Source organism: Echinops telfairi, unplaced genomic scaffold, assembly GCF_000313985.2.
Source record: "Echinops telfairi isolate 266 unplaced genomic scaffold, ASM31398v2 ScPeMD7_7465;HRSCAF=8503, whole genome shotgun sequence".
NCBI classification, from domain to species: Eukaryota; Metazoa; Chordata; class Mammalia; order Afrosoricida; family Tenrecidae; genus Echinops; species Echinops telfairi.
The window spans coordinates 8,666,681-8,685,730 of record NW_022111365.1 but is presented as its reverse complement, the minus strand read 5'-3'; the positions used below and the strand labels follow the sequence as shown (position 1 = coordinate 8,685,730).

At 37.2% G+C, this 19,050-nt stretch overlaps 1 protein-coding gene across 2 annotated transcripts in view; it reads right to left on the bottom strand.

Annotated features, from left to right (window-relative positions):
• The window catches only part of PARG (poly(ADP-ribose) glycohydrolase), a 164,577-nt gene that overhangs the window by 93,045 nt on the left and 52,482 nt on the right, over positions 1-19,050 (bottom strand). For both annotated transcript variants that reach the window (XM_045283673.1, XM_004716237.3), the window contains exons 8-9: positions 6,751-6,843; positions 2,595-2,752 (exon numbers count right to left, since the gene is read on the bottom strand). In XM_045283673.1, coding sequence (XP_045139608.1) covers positions 2,595-2,752; positions 6,751-6,843 — 251 coding nt within the window. The remainder of the gene's footprint in view (positions 1-2,594; positions 2,753-6,750; positions 6,844-19,050) is intronic.

Below are 19,050 nucleotides of genomic sequence, written 5' to 3'. Positions count from 1 at the left end.
GGGAGGGAGGGGGAAAATGAGAACCTAATGACGGGGACTTAAATGGAGAGGAAATGTTTTGAGAATGATGAGGACAATGAATGTACAAATGTGCTTTACACAATTGATGTATGTATGGATTGTGATGAGTTGTATGAGCCCTTAATAAAACGATTTTTTATAAAAAATAAGAATAACAGAAAAGTGGGTGAAGGGAGACATCAGACAGGGCAAGATAAGACAAAATAATAATTTATAAATTATCAAGGGCTCACAAGGGAGGTGGGAAAATGCGGATCTAATGTCGGGGGCTTAAGTGGAGAGGAAATGTTTTGAGAATGATGAAAGCAATAAATGTACAAATGTGCTTTACACAATTGATGTATGTATGGATTGTGATAAGAGTTGTATAAGCCCCTAATAAAATGATTTTTTTTAAGTGTAAAAAAAAAAAGCTTGTGAGTGCAACTACTGGCCCCTCCCTATCCAGAAGAATGAAGAATGATGAAAATCAAAGATACATGAAACAATCAGTGTAATGGACTACACTAATATCAGTCTCTAAGACTGATATCAGAATTAGATGGTGCCTACCTACCATTATGAACTACTCTTTAGGATCATATCAGAAGGTCCTAGATGCCATGGAGTCAATTCTGACTCACAGAGAATCTATATGACAAAGCAAAATTGTCCCTGTGAGTTTCTGAGACTATAACTCTTTATGGGAATAGAAAATTGCATCCTTTTCTCATGGAGCAGCTGGTGGTTTCAAACTGAAAACATTGCAGTTAGTGGCCCAACATGTAACCCATTAAGCCACCAGATAGGGTATGAGAAAACAATTAAACAAAATTCAAAATCCTTAAAAAAAAAAAAAAAGAAGAAGAAGATTAGGCTTAGTGGTCAGAGATTGGTGCAGACCCCAAGACTTCAGTCACCCTTTAGGTTTAGAAACACACACACACACACCACCACCACCACCACCACCACCACCACCACCACCACCACCACCACCCTCAGCCACATACACACAAACACATACCACCCTCAGCCACACACACACACATACACACACACCACCCCCCTCAGCCACATACACACCTACACACATACCATCCCCTTCAGCCACATACACACACACACACAAACACAACTAGCACCCCCCACCTATCCCCTCAGCTGATGGCTCAATTTTCAGTCAAGAAATAGGTTAATAAGGAGAACAATATAGCACTAGGGAAGTGGGCACACCTTAGAACAATCAACTATTTAAGACCAAAAGAGAAGCATTTATACAAGAACAAAGTTAAGTAGGGTTCAGAAGAGAAATGGAAACAAAACAGGAATGAGTCGGGATAAGTGATCTTACATTGTGGTGACTAAACAATGGCATGGAACAAACAAAATCTAAATAAATTATTGAATGGAAAACTGACATGCTCTATAAATCTTCAATGAATTCACAGTAAAATGTTCAAAAATAAAAGGTTCATAAAATTGAAAAACTAAAATAAGTATAGCCTTTAATTGCAAATTCAGAAACAGAATGTCATCCACATCTGTGATTTTAGTCTATGACAGTATCTTTCCACTCTGCATACTGCCCACCTATCCTACTGTCTGTCACAGACAGGGAATGAGTGGAGGAGGATACATACATAACTTACTAGGAAAACGGAATATATATTGTAACAGCTTCAAGACATGTTCCTGATATGTGGGAAAATCTATCAAATTCTATTCATAAATGTTACAAATTCGTATGTGAAGAAAACAGAAAATGGGGGAATACTCATTTGCACAATAGCTGGTACCTAAAATTTTAGCCACAGCTTTGCATTTAACTAATCTGAACATTCTTATGAATGAAAAATTCAAGTCAATGCAAGTAACTTTCATTTTGCTTTTTATCTTAAAAAGTATATTTTTAGTTCTTACAAATCTCACAAGACAATTTTGCTTTGTCATATAAATTCTCTGTGAGTCAGAATTGACTCCGTGGCATCTAGGACCTTCTGATATGATCCTAAAGAGTAGTTCATAACAGTAGGCAGGCACTATCTAATTCTGATTTCAGTCTTATACTCACATTTTATAAGGCGTTTACAGAAAAGAAGGCTTTTCCTCCAGTTGTAACATTGTGTCAAAATATAAAGATATGAGAAGGCTTCAAAATGTTCATAAAAAATGAAATTAGAATTAAAAGAAAAAGAATTTCCAACAAACTTTTTGGAGTCCTCTTGTATAATTTGCAACCAATGTTCCCATGAGCAAATCAAACTGAAGAGGGAGGAATAATTAGTCCAGAGTACTCAGGGGATGGAAAGAACATGGTCCTTGGGAAAAGATAGTCCCAAGATTAAACTTTAACATTGTGACTTATGGTTAAGTAACTAAATGAAGGTAAGTAACTTATGAAGGCAAGTTCTTTAACCTCCATGAACTTTAATTACATTGCTTGCAACTGAGAAAATACCACCATGGATTATAAAGTTTATAATAGATAATTGTGCATAAAATGCTTGACTTGTGGCAAATCACTAAGCAAATATTGTTAGTTCCTTCTATCATTCTCTATTTCACTGCTAAAGAGGTGTTCACTGAAAACATACCGATTGAAGTTAATATCTGGGTAACTAGAATACTCCGATTTCATCTTAGCATTTCTTCGTGGAAACGTGCAGAAAAAAGCATTAGCTAAAAGACTGGCAATCTGTTCTTGTGACATTGTGATGGAATGATTCATCTTCTGTTTCAAGAGCGGTATTGGCTGACAGAGGAAACAAACAAACAAACAAAATACAGACGAGATGAGCAATAATTAGTTTAGCAATTTCAAAAGCAGAAGCACCAAATCACATTTGCTAAATTAGGGCAGAAATCATTTCAAGCTACTCTTGAATTCTTAAATTAGCAAAGTCAAGGGTAGTTTTATCAAGGCTGATTGAGAAAATGTTCTTGTTTGACAAATTGCAGACTGTTAATCAATAATAATGAAAAGTAAAGAGAACATAAAACATTACTTATTGGCGAAAAGTAAAATTGTTTTAGCCAGTAAAACATAACACATTGCCCATGCAGTGAAAACTTTAAACAATGAAAAAGAAAAACACAACAATGAGTTTACCTATCATTGTTTATGCTTTTTCTCACATAACAATATAGACTGTTGGGCAGAGCAATTTTTGTATTTTACTCCTAAATAAAATTATCTAAGAAAAAATTTTTGATCAATAAGTTTCCCACTTATTCTGATCATTCTAAATTTCTCACACTGACAATTTAAAAATGAAATACAATATCTAATTTTATTAAAGCAATTAATGGAACATATGCAAACCATTATCCAAAATTAAGTATAACCTATAATCAGATAAACATTCACTATATACTCAAACATTCAAGTCAAGGAAGATATACGACATTTCTCTCAAAAATTTTTTATAACTGAAATATCTTCCAGTTGTGCTAAATCCAAATTCACTACCCTTTATTTTCAATATAATCCAGTGGATTTGAGTATTGTTTTCAGTGAGTTTTCTTCTTTTTTAAATGTTTAAAACATAGTTTTAAGTATTTTCAGTGAGTTTTCTTCTATTTTAAATGTTTAAAACATAGTTTTAAGCATTTGATAGTAAAACCAAAGACCACTGTCACTCCACTTACATTTCAAAATGTTCCAACATAAGTCTTTAAGATAGTTTTTAATCTCCCTTTCAATAATATCATGAAGTAAGGACACTGGGTATGTGCACTAATCTTAAGTAGCTTGCTAGAGAACTGTCCTAACCATATCTCAGGAATAAACTGAGGAGAGGCAGGCAAGATAAATAAAAATCACAATGCTGTAACAATGTAGCTTTTTCTAAATAATGGAAGATACACATTATTACTAGAATAACAGTCTGCTATGGAAAAGAAAAGGTTAGGCTTCTAGTTCAACCATATCTCTTAGAAAAACTAAAAGGTAAATAAACCATCAAGTTAATCCCAACTTATAGCAACCTCACAGAGTAGAAATGTCCCATAGTTTCTAGGTTATCATAATTAGCAGAAATCAATTTCCACGTCTTTCTCCCTCAGAATAGTTAGTTGGTACAAACTGCTGACTATTTGGTTACCACTTAACCACAGTTCAAGCAAAGTTCCTCATTTTCACTACTAAAATTTACTGTCAACAAGTCGATTCTGATTTATAGCAACGCAATACGACAGAGTAGAATGACCCCTTTGGTTATCCAGGGGTGTAAATCTTCATGGGTACAGAGTTTCATTGTTCACCTGCAGAGTGGGCAGAGGATTCAAATTGCTCTACACATAACACACTATGCCACTAAGGCTCCTTTTCTCTCCTTTCAAGTCTCAGTGATCACCATTTCTAAGAAAGAAGAAACAGCTTATATTGACCTCCATTTTCAATCCTATATATTTATACTCACAACTCAGCTTAGAAAAGGTGATGATACTGTGTCACTGATTTAAAGCAAACATACTTGGTCCTAGTGAAAAATCAGTTTAACTAGTTTTTTGTTTTTTTTCAAGTTATCAGAGAAAATGATTAAAAATTTAATGGAGGCTATTTTAGGTTAATGGATTCCAATCGCAAAACTTTGTTTCCCTAATAATACATTTTTGAATATAGTAAATGAATTCTATTCTCCTGGGAGTGAAAATGCCTAACAGTTTACATTTGGGGAAAATATGAGAATGCAAATCTTATTACGATGTCTAAATAAGGTGTTAGCTAAGTCCACACAGAAGGAGTATACCAGCCTGTGTGATCCAAGGGCTGTAAATAATAAAATCCAAAATCAGAGGAATGCAATGTGTTAGAGCTGAAATTCTGAACACTGGATTTGCAGAAGGCTATGTATGCTCAATGAAAGCTCAAAACCCACTTGCAGATTATCTGTCCATATTGATTGTTTCCATTGAACTCTTTCATTCTTGATTGAGCTGAGCTGCAGCAGGTTAGGGCCCGCTTCCCTGCACATCCCTGGAGGTCAGCAGCTGCCCCCCTGAAATGAGGAGACTGAAAAACAATGCCTAGAATGCCTGACTGCCTGAGAACTGTTTGGCCTGCCGGCCAGAGCTGATAAACTACCTCCTGGACCATAAACCTTGCTGCTGCAGCACAGACCTCCCTCTCCCACTTTTCCTTTAAAAACCTCACACCCCAGGCAAAGACCATGTTCCCCGGGGCTACTTGCTAGACCATGGGGCTCTGCCTGGGAGCTCCCTCCTAATATAGCTATTTCTGTTTCTGCTCTCCCTTTGTCCTTTCAGTTATCTTTGTCCATCTCCCTGTGCCTCAGTTTATACCTCTCACTCGTTCTGTGCCTCAATTTACCTCTCAATATTGAGTAAGGATATGAATAGTCTTGCCCTCAGAATGCACTGGAAAGTAGATTAGTATAGCTATATTGTGGTCAAGATTTAACATATTAAGATCATTTGTATTCCCTTTTGACCGTTTTTAATTTGTTCTCATTTCTATTATCTCCTGTTTTCTCTTGGATTGAGTCTTTTATATTTTACTTTATTTAAATCATTTTATTGGGGGCTCATACAACTCTAATCACAATCCATACATACATCAATTGTTTAAAGCACATATGTACATTCATTGCCCTCATCATTCTCAAAACATTTGCTCTCCACTTAAGCCCCTGGCATCAGCTCCTCATTTTTCCCCTTCCCTCCCTGCTACCCCTTCCCTTATGACCCTTGATAATTTATAAATTATTATTTTGTCATGTCACACTGTCCAACGTCTCCCTTCGCCCCTTTTCTGTTGTTGGTCCCCCAGGGAGGAGGTTATATGTAGATCCCTGTAATCAGTTCCCCCTTTCCACCCCACCCTCCCTCCATGTATTTTATTTTTTTGTATAATTTTCTTTATATGAATTCCAGCATAAGTAATCTTTAGAGATAGTAACTAGATTACAAACTAAGGCTTCTTGCCAACGGCTATGTGAACTCAACTGAGAAGTAGGTCCTTTAACCTCAGCTGTCTTTGGATGACTACCCTAACAAACGTTTGACTGCAAGCATTAAAGAGAGAATCTGAGCCAGAACCACTAAGCTATTCTGCTTCTGAATTCCTGACAGAAACTACAAGATCATATGTGTTTGTTGCTATCCCAAATTAAAAAAATATTTTCAGAGGTACAATAGTACTATAAACTCATTGGATCGAGGGAAGGTGTGTAAGAAAAGTTGAGTGTTAGTGAGCCATTTTGAAGACCATTCCCTAAATCCACATGGTCATCGTGTTGCTTTCAACTTATCGTGTCCCAGTAAGGACAGAGGGACCCCCCAGAGGGTTTCTCAAAGGCTGTAATCGTTATGGAAGCAGATTGCCACATTTCACCCCCTGAGTTCTGGTGGACTCAAGCTACAGTCAAATGCTTTCAGCACTGCAACCCAGGGCTCCTGTTACTGAGTATAAAATATTCCCCCATCCCAAAAGTTAAGAGATTGTTTAAAAGAGGGGGGGAAAGTTTGAGTAAAGAACAATAAATCTGAGTAAACAAACCTCAACAGTCTAAGCGAAAGCTCAGAAAATGAACGTTCCCCTTTTAATGTCCTTTCATAGGATTCTTTCAAGTCTCTAAACTTTTCCTCAATATAGTAAAATTATTATACTTTTGTGTAAAAACTGTTTCCTATGTCTCTCTTTGAGTTTGGCTATTAGAGGTTATGGGAAATTTAACAGTTTTCAAGCCTCAAGAAAACTACTGAGGAAGTTAAAAATCTACTACCAACCTGGGTGCAAATATTTGGCAGGCAAAGTGCAATTTTCACCATGTTAGGCAAAATGGACTGATATAAATGCTGAGCTTCTGCTTCTTCAAGTACCTGAAAAATCAGTAAAACATGCTAACTTTTAATAATAACCAGTAAATAAATGTTAGTTATAAAATTAACTCATATATGTGCTTTTCATGAAATACTATAAATACTAATTCATGAAATACAGGATCATCAATCACAAAAAATGATATTTATAGGTATACAAATAAACTTACAAATTCAATTTTAAACAAATAATTCAACTTAATGCCTCTGAAAAATTATTAAACAATATAAAAAACAAGTACCTCTTCATATCTACATTCACATTAAATACTTGACAATGGAGACGAGTATATTCTGCTATTGGCTACATCAACTGAAAACCACTAGACCACCAAGGACTCATTTGGAAGCCCTCAGGACTGCTAAGGTTTTTTTTAAAATCATTTTATTGGGAGCTCTTGCAGCTCTTATCATGATCCATACATCCATCCATTGTATAAAGCACATTTGTACATATGGTGCCATCATCATTTTCAAAACATTTTCTTTCTACTTGAGCCCTTGGTATCAGCTCATTCCCCATCCAGTCCCCCCATGAACCCTTGATAATTTATAAATTATTTTTTGCATGTTTTACACCAACTGCTGTCTCCTGTCACCCGCTTTTCTTGCCTTGGGGCAGGGGGTGTTATATGTTGATCATTGTGATCAATTCCCCCTTTCTAACCCCACTTTCCCTCTACCCTCCTATATCAATACTCTCACTATTGGTCATGAGGAGTAATATATTATTCTTAATCACCAAAAATGCCACACTAATTACTTCAAAACATATTGTATGTGTCAAATATAACCTATTGGGAAATAAATAATGAAATTTTCTGATGTCCTGAGACTTTTCCTTTTCTAAGTACCCTGAGAAAATGAAAACCACAATGCTAATATGATAACCTGGGGCAAAACAAATATAACAATTCTAGATAATTGTTATCATTTATAACTTCTGAACTCTACAAAGTTTTAGAAATTATTTAAGGCCTTTTAAATTTCTCTCCAAACATCAGAGTATTTCTCTGCAAGTACTGGAAATGTCAACATTCTAAATTTACAAAGAGCACATACACAGTCAAAGTTGAAGTTAATCATTTATTTACTTGAAATTATGTGCAGGCAAGAAGAGGTCTCAATTACAATCCATCTGATCCTGTCACTATTACAAGAATGAAAAATAGAATCCAAGGGAATTAAATAGGTTTATTTGTCTGATGAGGTCAGTTATCAATAAAAATCACAACTAAAACCCAGTGTTCTGGGCCTCTAAACCACAGTACTTCACACATCCCTATATGACCAGTGTTTGGAACTGACAAGAATATAAACTCTCTGCTAATGCTTTTCTTTGGTAGCAGGAGAAAACTACAGTAAAGGAGTATTTGTTAATTTATCTGCAGCTGGATTGTGTATATGCATAGACAGAGTCATAAAGAAAATTTATCAAAAAAAAAAAGAAAAGAAAATTATCTTCAGTCTGGTTGGGTTTTTAAAAAAAAAATACTTTTATTGGGGCTCTTATCATAATCCATACATTCCTCCAATATGTCAAGCACATTTGGACATATAGCGCCATCATCATCTTCAAAGCATTCTCTTCCAACTTGAGCCCCTGATATCAGCTCCCCATTTCTTCCCCCTCCATCCCCTGGCTGCATTCACACACGAACCCTTGTTAAAAGTTATAGATTATTTTTTCCATATCTTACATCGTCATCCGTCACCCCAACCCACTTTTCCGATACTTCAGTCTGGTTTTATAACCAAGTTATATATCACTAGAATTTTCCTTGTATTAAAGCGCTAAACCCAACTTATGTTTACCTCCCCCTTTAAATTAGGATCAAGGATCACTGGTGACATAGTGGGTTACACACTGGGTTGCTAACCAAAAGGTTAGCAGTTCAAAAACCACTTGCTGCTTCTCGGGAGAACAATGAAGTTTTCTACTTTTATAAAGATTTACCATGTTGGAAAATCACAGGGGCAATTGAACTTTGCCTTAGAGCAGAGGTTCTAAACCTGTGAGTTGCAACCCTTTTGGAAGTCAAATGACCCTTTCACAGGGGTGGCTCGATTCATAACAGTAGCAAAATTACAGTTATGATGTAGCAACGAAAATAATTTTTTGTTGGGGGGGGTCACCACAACATGAGGAACTGTATTAAAGGGTCGTGGCATGAGAACCACTGCCTTAGAGAGTTGCTATTAATCAGAATTAGTCAATGTTAGAGAATTTAAAATAGGATAATGGAAAAACTGATATTCAGAATGAAAAGACATTTGTAATTCAGACTTTTGGAGTTCAATAACCCTTGCTGATATAAACTGACATGTTGACTACAAAAATGAGCTCAAACATACAAATGCTTTTAAAGACAACAGGACTAGGCAATGTTTGGTTACATATAAAGTCACCATGGTTGGAGTTAACAGCAAACAACGAACTATAGAAAACTAAGCAACTGAAAAACAAGGCAATTATTCTAACTAAAATTTAAACAATAATGATTTGGGAAAATGAAGGGGTAGAAATAAAGCGGCTACAGAAGAATTCACTTCAGAGGACAGCACTGAAGCTACAGCTCAGGGAGAGGAACATGTCTGGTCAGAGCACACAAGAGCAAATGAAGGGAGAGGAAGAGAGAGTGGAGCACATCCTAGTCCACCAAGCCCTGAGGATGACATTTCTGCTCAGAGCAGCCAAAGCACAGAGAGGACCATAGGGCCGGCTCCACTATGAGGCATGACGTCCCTCACTGACCCATAGCATTTCAAGGGACAACACTGGAGACACAGTGTGGGAATTGCACCCAATTTGACCCCACCACACTGAGACAAAACACTAAGGATGTACAACAAGGGGAACAGAACAATGAAATCACCAGAGAATACTAAAAATAGACTTTGAGGTCAGGGCATGGCACTGCATCAAACTCCATTGGAAAACACCACTAAAGGTCAATAAACAGACCTTGAACTATTTACAGGCTATTTCTGTGCTTGGTTTGTTGTTGTTTTGTTTTGCTGTCTTGTTTTTTATGCATATTATTATCTCTGCTTGTCTACCTAGATAAGATAGGCGGGAAAACAACAGGAACAACGGTTCTGGGAGGACATGGGAGAAGGGGAGGTGGTGGAAAGGAAGTGGGTGTTAACAAACCCAGGGACAAGGGAACAAATGATCCAAAATCAGTGACACGGAGGGTGTAAGAGGCCTGGTAGGGATTGATCAAAGGCAATGTAACCAAGAGGAATTACTGAAACCCAAATGAAGGCTGAGCATAATAGTGGGACCAGAGGAAAGTAAAAAGAAATAGAGGAAAGAACTAGGAAGCAAAGGGCATTTATAGACGTCTAAATACAGGCATGTGCATATGTAAATATATTTACATATGACGATGGGGAAATAGATCTATGTACAAATATACATAGGTTTAATATTAAGGTAGCTGAAGGACATTGGGCCCCCACTCAAGTACTCCCTCAATGCAAGAACACTTTGTTCTATTAAACTGGCATTCCATGATGCTCACCTTCCTGACACGATCACTAAAGACAAAACGGGTGCATAAGCAAATGTGGTGAAGAAAGCTGATGGTGGCCGTCTATCAAAAGAATATAGCATCTTGGGTCTTAAAGGCTTGAAGATAAACAAGTGGCCATCTAGCTGAGAAGCAACAAAGCCCCCATGGAAGAAGCACACCAGTCTGTGTGATCATGAGGGGTGGAATGGATCAGGTATCAGGCATCAAAGAACTAAACATTGTATCACTGTAAATGAGGGGGAGTGCAGAGTGGAGACCCAAAGCCCATCTGTAGGTAACAGGACATCCCCTTACAGAAGGGTCTCAGGGAGGAGACGAGCCAGTCAGGGTGCAAGTGTAGCAACAATGAAACATACAACTCCTCTAGTTCCTAAATGTCTCCCCCCCGCCGCCAACTATCATGAGCTCAATTCTACCTCACAAATCCGGCTAGACCAGAGGATGTACACTGGTACAGATAGGAACTGGAAACACAAGGAATCCAGGACAGATGATCTCTTCAGGACCAGTGGTGAGCGTGGCGATACGGGGAAGGTGGAGGGAAAGTGGGGTAGAAAAGGGGAACTGATTATAAGGAGCTACATATAACCTCCTCCCTGGAGGACAGACAGCAGCAAAGTGGGTGAACATCTGAGAAGGACAGCATCTGCATATCATATTGTAGCAACATCATATGTAGTACATATTACTAACAATAAGATGTACGGGGGGAAAAAGAAAAAAAAGGATAGCCCTAAACAGTTTGTCAATTAAGTCAGGGACTACCTGTACATATATTGTAGCCTCAGTAGTGGTAATGTGTTTTATTAAAAATTACTATGCATTATAAAATTGTAATGTTATTTTACCCATTTCTTCTCTTCAGATTATAGATCTAATTTGTTCAGTTGACAAGTCAACAAACATTTGAGTATTTACTATGTTCCAGGCACTGTGCCATGAATGAAGACAGAACAATAAACAATAACAGATGTCATCAATGAGCTCATGAACTTCACAGCAGAAAGCTCTTTGTTCTCTGTGACCTCCAACACATCAGCCCTAACCACGAAGGAGAGTAATTACTGCAACCTCATCTGAGTGACTATGGAAAGGATATGTTTCCTTCGTCCCTCAGTAGATAAAAATATGAACAAACTATAAAATGGAGTAATTGAATTTTTCAAGTGTCAAACTATTACAAATTAAATATTTTGACACATATAAATAGAAAAGAAAAAACCCACTGCCTTGAGGTCAATTCTGATCCATGAAGACCTTAAAAAAACAGTGTAGAATTGTTCCACAAGGTTTCTAAGACTAAGTCTTTACAAGGGGAATCATCCTCATCTGCTTAGCACACAGAAAGTACTAACTAAATGCTCACTGATGAACTCTGAATAAATAAGTAAAACCCACAATTGGCAAAATAAAAAACTAGTGTTATTATTAATTCAAAATTGGAAAAGGTATGTGTGTATGTGTATAAGGGTGGTATCCTTTAACCTTATTTGTCAAATCTCTATGCTGAACAAATAATCTGAGAAGTGTGACTATGTGAAAAAGAATACGGCATCATGATTGGAGGAAGGCTCATTTACAACCTATGATATGCAGATGACACCACCTTGCTTGCTAAGATAAAGATCCATCAAAATACTTTCAGATTATAGCCTTCAATATGGGTTCCAACTGAAAATGAAGAAAACAAAAATTTTGATAACTGAACCAATAAACAATATCAATGAAATTAATAAAATAATGCAGCTATTCATAGTTTCATTCTACTTGAACATTCAACATCCATGGAAATAGTGATTAGGAAATCAAATAACTTAATTCATTGGGCAAATCCACTAGAAAAAAATACTCTATAGTTTTAAAAAGTAAATATGACACTTTGATGAGTTAGGTGCACCTGACTCAAGTCATGGTCTACAGGCCAAATAATGAAAAACAAAAACAGAAAAATGATCTTTAATAATTATTCTACCATCTGAATATACCAAAATTATTTCAACAGTTCCTTTAAGATGAATTTACAGCTTGTTTCTGATTTCCATTATTAAAATCAGCATTGCAATGGATTTCTCTCTATATACATAAAACAAAATACTGTCTAATGTAGTACCTAAGTTCAGTGCCTCAGTTTAGAAGGCACTCAATTTACAAATGGGGAAGAATTGCCTCCTTAAAGTCGAAAACCAAACCCAACCCACTGCCATCAAGTCAACTGTGACAAACAGCAACCAAATATAGGCGGTACATTTTTATGGGAACAGATAGTGTTACCTTTACCAACTGCGGGTAGCACTTCAATGTTTGCCTGATAGCGCCACCAGAGCTCAAAGTACAGTTGACCAAGAGATGCAAAACAAGGGGCTACTGTGTGGTCTCAAGATGAAGAAAGGTGTGCATCAGGATTGTATTCTTTCCCCATACTGTTCAATCTGTATGCTGAGTAAATTATCTAAGAAGTTACACTGTATGAACAATACAGCATCAGCATTAGAGGACAGCTCATTAACAACCTGTGCTCTGCAGATGACACAATTTTACTTGCTAAAAGTAAGGAGGACTTGAAGCACTTACTGATGAATATTTAACACTATAGCTTTGGATTATATCTCAACCTAAAGCAAAAATCCTTATAAGTAGATCAAAAAGTAATAAACTGATAGAGAAAGAGTTAACATTGCCAAGAATTTAATTTTTATTGGATTCTAGAAATCAAACAATGCCATGCATTGGTGAAATCCACTGTGAAAGACCTCTTCATAGTGAGAAAAAAAAAAAAGCAAATATGTCAATCACTTTGAACACTACCATATGCATGACCCAAATCACTGTGTTTCAAACACTTCATATGCACGTAGAAGCTGGATAATGAATGAGGAATATCGAAGAACTGATGTATTTAAATTACTGTTCTGGTGAAGAATATTGAATATACTATTGTCTGTCAAAAAAACAAACAACCCTGTGTTGGATAAAACAGCCAGAATGCTGCTTAAATGCAGTGATAAGATTTTTTCATGTAGTTCGAGCATGTTGTCAAAAAAGATCAGTCCCTAGAGAAGGACATCCTGCTTGGCCACATGAGAGAGAAAGAAACAAAAACAAAAACAAAAGCCTCCCATCGAGTGGGTTCCAACTCACAGCAATTCATAAGACAGATATAATTGCCCCTGTGGGTTTCTGAGGATATAACTCTTTACTTGAGTAGAAAGCCTTATCTTTCTCCTACTGAGCAGCTGGTGGTTTTGAACTGGTAACTTTGTGGCTAACAGCCCAATGTGCAACACACTACACTCCCAAGGTTCCTCAGTTGGTGAAGAGGAAGAACCTACATGAGACAGATTGGTACAGTGACTACCAAGAATGGGCCAAAAACAGCAATTGTGAGGTTGATGCAGGACTGGGCAGTGCTTCTTTTGTACACGGGGTCACTATGAGCCAGAACAAATGTGCCTGCACCTAACAACAACGTTTAAGTTAATGTACACAGTGTCATGGTAGCTGTATTTTGAGTTTCCAAAGCAGTTCATTCACATCTGTCAACTTGGTTCGCATTTCAAGATTGCTGTATATATTGTCACTCACTGCCACTGTAGGTTCTTGCATTTCCACATAAAACGACTGGTTGGGATTACGTATGGGTGAAACTGGCACTCAAATATTGAGTCATCCAGTGTATGAGCTGGAATTATCAACATTTGTGTTTTCCTTAATTTCCTTCAGAAGTGTCTCATCATTAAGATATTGGTCTTATACATATTTTATTATTGTTTTCCTAAATATATTATGCTTTTTGCGGCTATATTTCATGAAAATTTCAAATTCCAAGTACTGATCATATATAAACAGACAGCACACTTTTATATGTTGACCCTGTGTCCTGTAAAATATACTAATTAATTCTAATATTGCTTTCTGGATTGATTAGGCTTCTCTACGTAAGCAGGCCTCTCAAAACCAAGCAGCACTGTATAGTACTGCAAATGCCATAGGTTGCCCAAAGACCCTCCCTTACAATATGAGATGCTAACACAGGATGTTGAAATTATATACCTCATATATCACCCATAATTAATCTGTACTTTCCTTCTCTGATAATCTGTCTCTTTTGAGTACGTTCCCCCAAAGTAAGATATCCCATTATTGAAAGTGAGGATCAATTATGACCAGACCTGGCCCCTGAACATGCACAGAAAGGGCAGTCACAACCTTCCGGTGTCCGTGCAATGAAAGTACTTTGGGCAAAGGACCAAAAGTCAACAATCAGACATCACCAGACCAACTCAGAAGACGTTTGAAAGTGAGGTGTCTGATAAGCAGTTTCCTGTCAAGAATCAAATCCCAGACACAATGCATATTAATGACCATTCCTCCGAAATCTGTTACATAGTCATAATTCCCTCAGTTTACTTTCTTGTGCACATGTATAAAACTGAAACTCCTCCCTTTCATTCCATGAGCTTGCTCTGGTGATTCTTGTCCTGGCTTGTTCCTTGTTTGCTCAACCAAAAGAAGCTTTCTCCTGTCAACTTTATCCGGTCTCTGTATTTGTTTCTCAGCCACACTGAATGAGACCTGGATTGGTAAACACTACAACAACAGAAATATTCTTACGGTTTGTTCCATTATCTTATTAATATGATCAAAGTACAATATTGATTTTAGAAATATAAAAACAACTTTGCATTTCTGGATTAAGCCTCACTTGTTAATTATACCTTTTTTTTTTTCTTTTACACATGGCAGGATTCAGATACTAGCTAGCATCCAGGGTATACAGACATAACGAAATGAGCTAGAAAGGGCTCCCTTCTCCTGTATCTTAGAAAAAAGCTTGCATAAAACTGGTATTAAGTCTCCTTTAAATAGTTAGTAGAATTTATTAGATCTGTGGTAATTCTTCCCATTAGACTTAATATACTATTAATTCTTTGTCCTTCACATGTGTTAAAATATTATCTAGTGTGTCATGAAATCATTCAGTTTTATTAACTTAAGCGGTTGTCATAAAGTCAATTCTGAATCATGGCACATATTACATGTTTATTTCAAAGCCCTGAAAGTTCATTTTACCTTTACTCTATTACTTGTATGCTATAATCCAATAAGACTAAACAATGTGTCTTTACCTAACATATCATACTGACTTTATCACTTTATTGTTTATTCTGATCATAACACAGTCTCTTTGAGCCTGTATTGTTATCCATAAAATGAAAATATCTATCTTGCAAGGATGTGGTATGAATTAGTAGGACAGAAAAACTTTTCAACAAACAGTAGCTACTATTAATATAGTCCAGTGTATCCAAAGTATTTACTTGGGCCGTGTTGTCAGGAGAGACCAGACCCTGAGAAGGGCATCATGCTGATAAAGTAGAGGGGCAGTGAAAACGAGGAAGAGGGCCCTCGGTGAGATGGACTGACGTCCATTGGCTGCAACAATGAGCTCATAAGAACAACTGTGAGATAAACAATCTGGAGGAGAAAACAATGGGACCAACGGTTGGGGGTGGGGTGGGAGAGGAGAAGATGGGGGGAAAGGAAGTGGGTGTTAACAAACCCAGGGACAAGGGAACAAGTGATCCAAATTGGTGGTGAGGAGGGTGTAGGAGGCTTGGTAGGGCTTGATCAAGGGCAATGTAACCGAGAGGAATTACTGAAACCCAAATGAAAGTTGAGCATGATAGTGGGACAAGAGCAAATTAAAAGGAAATAGAGGAAAGAACTAGGCAGCAAATGGCATTTATAGAGATCTAAATACAGGCATGTGCATATGTACATATATTTATACATGATGATGGGGAAATAAATCTATGTGCATATACTTATAGGTTTAGTATTGAGGTAGCAGATGGACATTGGGCCTCCATTCAAGTACTCCCTCAATGCAAGAACACTTTATTCCATTAAACTGGCATTCCATGATGCTCACCTTCCCGACATGAGTGTTAAGACAAAGCAGGTACATAAGCAAATGTGGTGACAAAAGCTGGTGATGCCCGGTTATCAAAAGAGATCGCATCTATGGTCTTAAAGGCTTGAAGATGAATGGGTAGCAATCTAGCTGAGAAGTAACAGCACTCACAAGGAGGAAACTCACCAGCCTGTGTAGTCATGGGTGTCGACGGGATCAGGTATCAGGTATCAAAGAACAAAAAATCGTATCATTTTGAATGAAGGGGAGTGCAGATGGGGGAGCCAAAACCTATCTGTAAGCAACTGGACATCTCCCTACAGAAGAGTTGCAGGGAGGAGATGAGCCAGACAGGGTGTAGTGCAGCAATGATGAAACACAACTTTCCTCTAGTTCTTTAATGCTTCTTCCCCCCCCCACACTATCATGATCCCAATTCTACCTTCCAAATCCGGCTAGACCAGAGCATGTACACTGGTCCAGATGAGACCTACCAATGCAAGGAATCCAGGACAGATGAAGCCCCTCAGGATCAGTGGTGAGAGTGGCAATACCAGCAGGGGGGAGAAAGGTGGGGTAGAAAGGGAACTGATCACAAGGATCTACAAATAACCCCCTCCCTGGGGGACAAACAACAGAAAAGTGGGTGAAGGAAGAGTGGGTATCCAACAGTGTAAGACATAACAAAGTAATAATATAAATTATCAAGGCTCATGAGGGAGGGGAAAAAATGAGGAGCTGATACCAAGGGCTCAAGTAGAAAGCAAATGGTTTGAGAATGATGATGGCAACAAATGTACAAATGTGCTTGACACAATGGATGTGTGTATGGATTGTGATAAGAGCTGTACGAGCCCCAATAAAATGATCTAAAAAAAGAGAAGAACTGTGAGGATGGCACAGAATTAAGCAGTGCTCTTTCTGTTTCACACAAACTCCCTCTGAGTCAGAGTGACTTGATTACACCTAGCAATGACAACAACAAGATGGTAATGCTTATTTCACTATCTGTCTTGTTTAATATTGCACTATAGCTAAACTGCTAATCATGGTTTAGTATTTAGTTTATATCTGCCAGTGAAAGCTTCCTTTATCTTTTAATTGCTCTTTGCACTCATTATAGTTTATTATAATTATAATCACTTACATATTTTTCTCTTCTCTTCCAATCTGTAAACACTATAAAAGAAAGGCTTCTGTTTTATACCACTTGTATCCCTACTCAGTACCAAGCATAGTATGTACTACTACTTATTATTTGCCAAATGAAGAGTTGGTAGTGAAAAAATAATTAATACTGAAAGTAAGATGGGGAAGACAAGGGCATCTCAAGCAATTGAAAGAAGATGAGACTATTTTCCACATTCAAAATATTAGTAGTATACATTGTGACTGAATGGTAGAGGCTTTTCTTTTCAGCTTCATAAACATGGAGGAAAAAAACAAAACAAAAACCTTGGAAGGCTACATTTATAGGTCCACATATGCATATACCCTCTGTATTAACATAGAAAAGAAATCCCTAAATGTTTTTTTCCTCATCCATAACTACTGTTCAGTCTACTACAACTCTAATTTACAGGATTGTGATGGCTCAGGTGTTTCATTAATTCTGAAGTCCCATATAGGAGTCCTGATGGCATTATAGGGTACAAATTGGGCTGATCAGTAGTTCGAACCCACCAGCTGCTCCACAGGAGAAAGATGGAGCTTTCCAGCTGTCCTTTAGAGATTCATAGGCTCAGAAACCCACAGGGACAGTTCTAATCAAGTAGAAGGCAGAGGAGTTTAAAGCCTCATATACAAAACCAAATATTATTATCTAATGGACCAGTTAATTTACAACCTCAGGGAGCCTTCTCCTTTCATTATCGTCACAATCAATTAACTGCCAAGTTCTATTGACTGATCCACAGGGCTCACATATTCATTACTTCCTCTTAATTACCACTAAGCTACCAGATTCAATCCTTCATTCAACTTCACCTGCTGACCTGCTGAAAGCCCACTTTCAGTTTCTGTCCTAAGCACATCCTGGTTTCTCCCTGCTCCACTTGAGAACTTCCAATGGCTTTTCACTGCTTTTCAATATACTACAAACATCGTGAACTATGTCAAGTTATCAGGCCTAAATGCTGGTCTAGTCTTATTTCACACAAATGCACTGCTGTGTATCTCATATATATGTAACTCAGCAATTCTCTCTTCTCTGGCACCCACCTGTGCTTCTATGGATAAAATTAAGTAAGCTCTATCTTTTCTTTATCTCTAAATTTACCTAATCTTTCAATGTGTTGCTCAAACAACACTTTTCTCCAAAGTTCATCTACATTTCCTCGTGTTTCTAATGTAACCATACCACATCCTGAAGACATTTAGGATTTCCTGCTTTATGTGGTGATTTGTAGTCATCTTTCTAGCCCTACTACACGTTCTTTTAAGACAAAAATTGTTGATTCAGCATGCCCAGAATAGTGATGTACATAATATTCTCAATTAAGTATTTGTTGAATTAGCTGACACATTCTATCCTTGTTAACTGATTTTACATGGCTCACCTTTCTCATCTCTCATGCCTATCCTAATCTGCTGCTTAGCAAAACTGCTATTCTTTTAAAAGGTCAAATTTAATATGGCTTGAGGTTTTTTTTATAATGAAATGTATTTTTTTTAGTTTTTTTTCTTTATTAATCATTTTATTAGGGGCTCATACAACTCTTATCACAATCCATACACACAGTAATTGTGTAAAGC